Source organism: Sphaeramia orbicularis, chromosome 15, assembly GCF_902148855.1.
Source record: "Sphaeramia orbicularis chromosome 15, fSphaOr1.1, whole genome shotgun sequence".
NCBI classification, from domain to species: Eukaryota; Metazoa; Chordata; class Actinopteri; order Kurtiformes; family Apogonidae; genus Sphaeramia; species Sphaeramia orbicularis.
The window spans coordinates 53,590,625-53,598,539 of record NC_043971.1 but is presented as its reverse complement, the minus strand read 5'-3'; the positions used below and the strand labels follow the sequence as shown (position 1 = coordinate 53,598,539).

At 40.3% G+C, this 7,915-nt stretch overlaps 1 protein-coding gene across 1 annotated transcript; it reads left to right on the top strand.

Annotated features, from left to right (window-relative positions):
- The first annotated feature begins 916 nt into the window (after positions 1 to 916).
- LOC115433969 (gap junction Cx32.2 protein-like) lies at positions 917 to 5,682 on the top strand. Its single transcript, XM_030155581.1, has 2 exons — positions 917 to 967; positions 4,797 to 5,682. Exon 2 carries the CDS (start codon positions 4,812 to 4,814, stop codon positions 5,550 to 5,552), a length of 741 nt encoding a protein of 246 aa, XP_030011441.1. The 5' UTR covers positions 917 to 967; positions 4,797 to 4,811; the 3' UTR covers positions 5,553 to 5,682.
- The last annotated feature ends 2,233 nt before the right edge of the window (positions 5,683 to 7,915 follow it).

Here is a 7,915-nt window from a genome sequence, read left to right as displayed (position 1 = left end):
GGTCTGGACACATTGAACCCATGTGGTTTGGACCAGATTACCTTTCGAACTAGGGCTGTGTATCGGCAAGAATCTACGATATACAATACAAATCCCAATACTAGGATCGCCATACGATATATCATGATATATCATGATACTGTTAAAAAGGCCATTTTTTGTTTTTTTCTTTTTTTAAAAATGATTATTTCCTTGAAGAATTGAATTCCAGCAGAAATCTGCACAAATACTAAACACATTTTTATTTGATCAGAACAGGATCTAATGTTCTGTCACAAAATGTTCAAACTGTGTTCAAACTGAAATTCTGTTTTACAGACATTCCAGTTTCAGATCCTGTTCAAATGTTCAGATTCTATTAGTTCACAGCTAACATCAGAACAGGATTTGAGTTCAATCCCAACAAAGGAACGAACAGTATTGAATAAAAAGTGTTAAATAATAATAAATAAAATATTAACAAAAACAAAAAACAAAAATGAACCTCTGCCATATCTGCATTTGAATAAATACCTAAAAAATATTGATACAATACTTTTTAATATTGATACAGTATTGTGAAATGAAATATTGCCATATATTGCAGAACCGATATTTTCTTACAGCCCTATTTCTAACCTCTGTGTCCACAGATGTGGACGTCATGCCTTAAAGGGTTGAAGGTGGATGTCTGGGTCTTTAAGGGTTAATCTCACTGTTGGGTACTTCTTTTTCTCCAGTATTTACTGTTTCAGGATAAAGGACAAAAGCTGATGCATTCATACAGTAACGGACGCTCTTGTGTCAGTTTCTGTTTTTGCAAGACCCTTCATTTCTCAATCAGTCATGGGGTTTGGAAGTGTGGGTGGGTCAGACATCTGACAAATCTGATGAGTCTGCAACGTCAGCGTTAATCTGAAAACAGAAGTACGCCATCATTCTTTCACAGAGCCCAAACCATCTGCATGAGACTGCGATCATCCCTGAGGTAGGAACGCTACGATGTAAAGCCAGCGTACAAGATAAAAATGGAGACTTCTGCTAACAAGAAAATATGATGAGCATTTTCTAACCCTTCGTTAGTCACACTGATCAGGACTCTAGGATGTTGAATAGGTTTTAGGGATGGGAATCGAGAACCGGTTCTTTTTGAGAACCGGATCCCAGTAGCTCGATTCCTTGGAATCGTTTGCCTGCCTGCTTAACGATTCTGCCTTCGTTGTGCATGCGCGATGGCGTCACATGTACGCTGCATTGTTTTGGTCAGAACGAAGACAACGTGATGTTGAGGCAGAAACGGTCCAAACAGACCACACCAGGTCCAAACAGACCACACCAGGTCCAAACAGACCACACCAGGTCTACACAGACCACACCAGGTCCAAACAGACCACACCAGGTCCAACCAGACCACACCAGGTCCAAACAGACCACACCAGGTCTACACAGACCACACCAGGTCCAAACAGACCACACCAGGTCCAAACAGACCACACCAGGTCTAAACAGACCACACCAGGTCCAAACAGACCACACCAGGTCCAAACAGACCACACCAGGTCTAAACAGACCACACCAGGTCCAAACAGACCACACCAGGTCCAAACAGACCACACCAGGTCTACACAGACCACACCAGGTCCAAACAGACCACAGCAGGTCCAAACAGACCACACCAGGTCCAAACAGACCTCACCAGGTCTAAACAGACCACACCAGGTCCAAACAGACCTCACCAGGTCCAAACAGACCACACCAGGTCCAAACAGACCACAGCAGGTCCAAACAGACCACACCAGGTCCAAACAGACCACACCAGGTCCAAACAGACCACACCAGGTCTAAACAGACCACACCAGGTCCAAACAGACCACACCAGGTCCAAACAGACCACACCAGGTCTACACAGACCACACCAGGTCCAAACAGACCACAGCAGGTCCAAACAGACCACACCAGGTCCAAACAGACCTCACCAGGTCTAAACAGACCACACCAGGTCCAAACAGACCTCACCAGGTCCAAACAGACCACACCAGGTCTAAACAGACCACACCAGGTCCAAACAGACCACACCAGGTCCAAACAGACCACACCAGGTCTACACAGACCACAGCAGGTCCAAACAGACCACACCAGGTCCAAACAGACCACACCAGGTCCAAACAGACCACACCAGGTCCAAACAGACCACACCAGGTCCAAACAGACCACACCAGGTCTACACAGACCACACCAGGTCCAAACAGACCACACCAGGTCCAAACAGACCACACCAGGTCCAAACAGTGACAGGACAGTGAAACTGTCCTTCCAAACTGTAGGGGGCGCTCCATACAGAAAAATGACACAAGAACAGTGAAGAAGAACCAAAGCGGTCACAGCTGACGTTGTTCCTCTTTAACACAAGCAAAGCAGAAGTAAAGTCCAGACGACATGTAAACGCTGAGTCAGTCACATGTAGCAGGAAACTACGTTTATGTGGTTCAGAGAGTTTTAGTGGCTGCAAAAAGAAAAAAAAAGCTATTACAAGGAACTGAGGAAAGACAGAAGCACCAACGAAGACGCAGTGGATCCCAGTTATTAAAAGAATACAGACAATGGAAAACAATAACTGACAAACTGTGACTACAAGAAGCACAAGTGGACAAAAAAACCTGAATAAATAGACTGAACACAAAGGCAATGTTTTGTTTGTTTGTTTCTGTTTTTTTAATGATTATTTCCTGGAAGAATTGAAATTCCAGCAGAAATCTGCACAAATACTAAACACATTTTTATTTGATCCCAACAGGATCTAATGTTCTGTCACCAAATGTTCAAACTGTGTTCAAACTGAAATTCTGTTTTCCAGACATTCCAGTTTCAGATCCTGTTCAAATGTTCAGATTCTATTAGTTCACAACTAACATCAGAACAGGATTTGAGTTCAATCCCAACAAAGGAACAAACATTATTGAATTAAACAGCATTAAATAATAATAAATAAAATGTAAACAAAACCAAAAATGAACCTCCACAGTATCTGGACTTGAATAAATACCTAAAAATATCGATACAGTACTTTTTAACCCTTTCATACATACTGGTCACTCCAGTGGTCACTCCAGTGGTCACTCCAGTGGTCACTCCAGTGGACAGTTCTTCTGCTGCTGTTCTCTTGTATATTCATGGGTTTGTTGTTTCAGTTCCATTTCAGCCGACACAGCGGACACTTGTGCACCATCCCATCCACTGTAACTCAGACCATTACTGTAACTTTGCTGTTTTTGGTAAACCTGATCTGCACTGACATGTTGGAGTGTAAATCAATTGCTTGTTTTTAATGCACGAACTGTGTGCCAGTATTGTTTTATCCTATTTATTGTCTTTTACTCCTGTTCTGTTTCATTATTATATACAGCACTTGGGGACAGTAGTGTCTGTATTTAAGTGTGCTAAATAAATAAACCTCAACCTTGTAAATGTTATTAGACTGTAATTAACAGTTTGGTTTGGTTTTTTTAAACCAAAAAGTTTTGGGTTTTTTTTGCATATTATCTCCATGAAGTGCGTAATGACTAGTATTAGAGAATGTTAAAATGTTGTGGAAACAACAGATTAGCAGCATTAAAATCTTTTTTATTTCATAGATTTTACACAGTGTGTCGGTAAATGCATGTTTCTTTGCTTCAAGAATGAAACACATGGTGTCCAGCTGAGTGGACATCTACTGTAGGTTCTAATAGTTTTGGATTTTTCATTATAGTTTACTTTTATTTAGTTTTGACTTTTTTTCTCTAATTCAGTTTGTTTTAATTAGTTTTTAGAGCAGGTTTGCTAGTTTTTATTAGTTTTCTTTTTTTCTAAATGCTTAGTTGTAGTTCAGTTGTAGTTCAGTTGTAGTTCAGTTGTAGTTTAGTTGTAGTTTAGTTGTAGTTCAGTTGTAGTTTAGTTGTAGTTTAGTTGTAGTTCAGTTGTAGTTTAGTTGTAGTTCAGTTGTAGTTTAGTTGTAGTTCAGTTGTAGTTCAGTTGTAGTTTAGTTGTAGTTCAGTTGTAGTTCAGTTGTAGTTCAGTTGTAGTTTAGTTGTAGTTCAGTTGTAGTTCAGTGGTCTCTTTTCTCTTCTTCTCTGTGCTCCTATTCACATAAATCCCAGACAGGACTCTGCTGCTTTAGTCTCCATGTTTCCAGGTAGAGTGGGGACCAGAAGACGAGTGGAAACCACAAGTGAACACAAGTGACGGAGCAAAAAGTGTCGTATGGAGACAGCACAGAAAATTGCTAGAGCAAAATAAATCACTTTCGTATCAATCCAACATTGACAAAGACGAAAACGAAAGGAATTTTATTCATAATTTTTATCTGTTTTAGTTAGTTTTGTAAACACACAATACAGTTTGAGTTAGTTCTCGTTTTTTCCTTTTAATTCTAGTTTTTATTTATTTCAGTTAACGAAAATGTTTTTACAATTCTAGTTTTCGTCATTTCATTAGTTTTCGTTAATGATAATAACCTTGGTGGACATTTTTGCAATTCTGTGAAAAATAGGTTCATAAAAAAAGTTTCAATCCCATTTTTAATTTTTTTTTTTTTAATGCCTAAAGGGGAATAAAAACAACTGGGGGAAAAAAATCTAGATTACGGCTCTCATAATTACTGCATGAAAGGGTTAATATGGATACAGGATTGTGAAAGGAAATATTGTGATACTCTGCAGAACGGAAATGTCGTGATACTCTGCAGAACGGAAATATCGTGATACTCTGCAGAACTGACTCTGTCTTGCAGCCCTACTGGTCAGACCCATGTGTCCGTGTCCTTTGTCTGGTCTGATGCAGGTCCAGCTGTGGTCATGGGGGACTGGTCTTTGCTGTCCTCTCTGTTGGACCAGGTGCAGTCCCACTCCACGGTGGTGGGGAAGGTTTGGTTGGGCGTCCTCTTCCTCTTCAGGATCTTCATCTTGGCCGCCGGCGTGGACACCATCTGGGGAGACGAACAGGCCAACATGGACTGTAACACCAGGAGCCTGGGCTGCAAGAACGCCTGCTACGACGCAGCCTTCCCCGTATCGCACACACGCTTCTGGGTCCTCCAGATCCTCACCGTGTCCACGCCCACCCTCATCTACCTGGGTCACGTCCTACTGGTGATACGCAAAGAAAACAAGCTGAGGACGGCCGCAGAGCAGAAAATGGGCAAGAACGGGCCGTTGAAAGCTCCCAGATATTCCACAGAGCAGGGCCGAGTGCATCTGAAGGGCGCCCTGCTGCTCACCTACATGATGCAGCTGTGCTTCCGGGTCCTGCTGGAGCTGGGCTTCGTCGTGGGCCAGTACTACCTGTACGGGTTCATATTTATGCCCGCCAAGATTTCATTTCCACACTACCCGTGTCCGTCACCGGTGGACTGCTTCATAAGCCGACCCACAGAGAAGAGCGTCTTCATCGTCTTCATGCTGGCGATGGCCGTCCTGTCTGCGCTGCTCAACGTGGTGGAAATGTTCTACCTGATGGTCTCCAAAATGAAGGAGAAGAAGAGGAGACGCACAGGCTCCGTTCCTCTGCAGGAGTCGGACACAGTTTCTGTTTGTTAACCCACACATGTCCAAGGCATTTTAGTTCAGGTCCACATTAGACCCTTTTCCACCAAAAGCCCAGGAACTTTATTACCAGGAACTTATTTAGGTCAAAGAATTCCTGGTAACTGCGTTTCCACCGCACCCCAAAGTTCAGGGAAATTTATTCAGATCAGGTTGATGATGTATGAGGAGCAGGAACAGAACCTGTAGTCCAGTTCATGTCCATTCACAAACTGACCTCTAGTTCAATAAAATGACACAGAAGTGAAGTGGACAGTTTGGGTTTCACGTTTTACTGGTTGTTGAATCACTGAATCCATCTGGAATACATTTTACATGAAGTTAACCATCATTCCAGATCCTTCATTTGTATTTAAAAATGGTAGAACATGTATTTTCAACTTCTCATTCCTTAAACTAAATCACATCTAACTATGTGTGATGGATGGTTCTGTTTCATTTCTATTGTTTTACAGATTTAGTCCAGATTCAACCTAAAGTCAGACACATTTACTCAAATACCTGCATTTAATTCAACTGCAGATTACTGATAAAAGTATTTATACTCATACTTTGATGCCTTGTAAATGAACAGACAGTATTAGGTTAGATTTTTTTTATTATTAAAATTGGAACAAAACAAAAGGTGCAAAAAAACCCAAAAAAAAAACAACAAAAAAACCAAATAAAGGTGCCTTGAGATTAAAAGGGAAATAAACACATGTGAAAGGTTCAGGCTTTTGGACCAGGTTCTGGACCAGCTGGTCCTGGACAGCCGGTCTGGAACTCTCTGGTCCTTGTCCCTTTTTCTCTTTCCTACTGGAAAAGTAATAAAAATGTTAAAATGAATAACAGAACACATGATGACAGATTCCTACCAGTGTCATGTGACCTGTCTGATCTGGGGCCTGTTTCACCAAACTAGGATAAGGGATTAAGCCGGGATATGTGGGCTATCCTGGCTCAACTTATCCATGATCCGGTTTCACAAAAGCAGGATAGAGGACAGCAGGATATGTTTTGATATAAGTTACCATGGAGATTTAGTCTGTGGAGTTAACCTGGTCCAGACCAGGATAAGTTCAGGTTTATTTGATCTCATCCTTCATCTCAGTAACAGTCTCCACAAATGGAACCAATAGTTCTTCCACTGCCCATTAAACAATGGAATCACAGTAACTAGACCCACTGTCAGTATTTAAACATGTGTGATTATTAATTTCAATAATTTGACATAAATGATGATTTTAGATGATTTTCAATCATTAGATCAGTTCAGTTCAGTTGTGTTTATTCAGACATTTCAAACATGAGACATTTCTGCAGATCCAATGTTTAAAAACTCCAGTCTGTAAAGGAATAGGCTGAAGGCCAACATCATTCTGCTGACCCCCCCATTCATATCAGCAAACAAAATGAAATAAAATAGATCCCAATGCCTTTAGCTTAGTAACAACAGAAACAACCAAAAACTAAACAATTCAATAGTTTGAGTGAAAAATGAACATTCACATTCTTCATATATTTTCATGACATTTAAACCTAGTTTTAAACATAAATAGTGTTGGACAGTCTGTGAACTCAGGACTGAACTGGTTCCAAACATTTCCTCCAACACAGACTAAATGTGTTCATATGTGTTCTAACAGAAGGTTTATTGAACACATGACTTCCTCTGAAATTAGAAATAATTTCCCATATTTTAATCAAGCTCTGAATATGAACAGGCAACAGATTTTTTTTTTAAATTTTCAACATGAATTGTTTTGTTTTAAAGTAGACTAAGTTACAGAACTTTAAAACTTTTAGTTTGATCCTAAACTGATGAGTGTGTTCTCTATAGGACACTGTATGATCAGTGGTATTGGCCTTTTCTGAATAATGTTGATTGGATTTGTATTAGTTCTGTCAGTTTTCAGCCACACCTCCATGAACTACAACATCTTCACTTCTTCTGTATAGTTATTCCAAGGAATCTGATTACATTGACCCTTTCAGTCTGTGTATTATTTATACTCAGATTACTGACAGTTTCCCACAGACTATATATGTCATATAAATATAAATGCACAAAGAGTAACATGATGTTCCTTTAATGAATAAGGATCAATCAAAGCAAGTAAAACCATCAGCTCCTTTAAAACTGAAGTCACACACAGACTGTACAAGAGAGAAAGAACAGAACCAGAACATATGAGAGAACAGAAGAAGAAATACACATTTAAAGGTAGAACACAGCCCACATGTCTGTACACTGAAAGAAGTACACGTCTGTACACTGAAAGAAATACATGTCTGCACACTGAAAGAAATACACGTCTGTACACTGAAAGAAATACACACGTCTGTACACTGAAAGAAATACACGTCTGTACACT

What these genes read in the sequence shown, in the direction of transcription:
- LOC115433969 (XM_030155581.1), top strand. Translation starts at nt 4,812, where the DNA reads ATGGGGGACTGGTCTTTGCTGTCCTCTCTGTTGGACCAGGTGCAGTCC.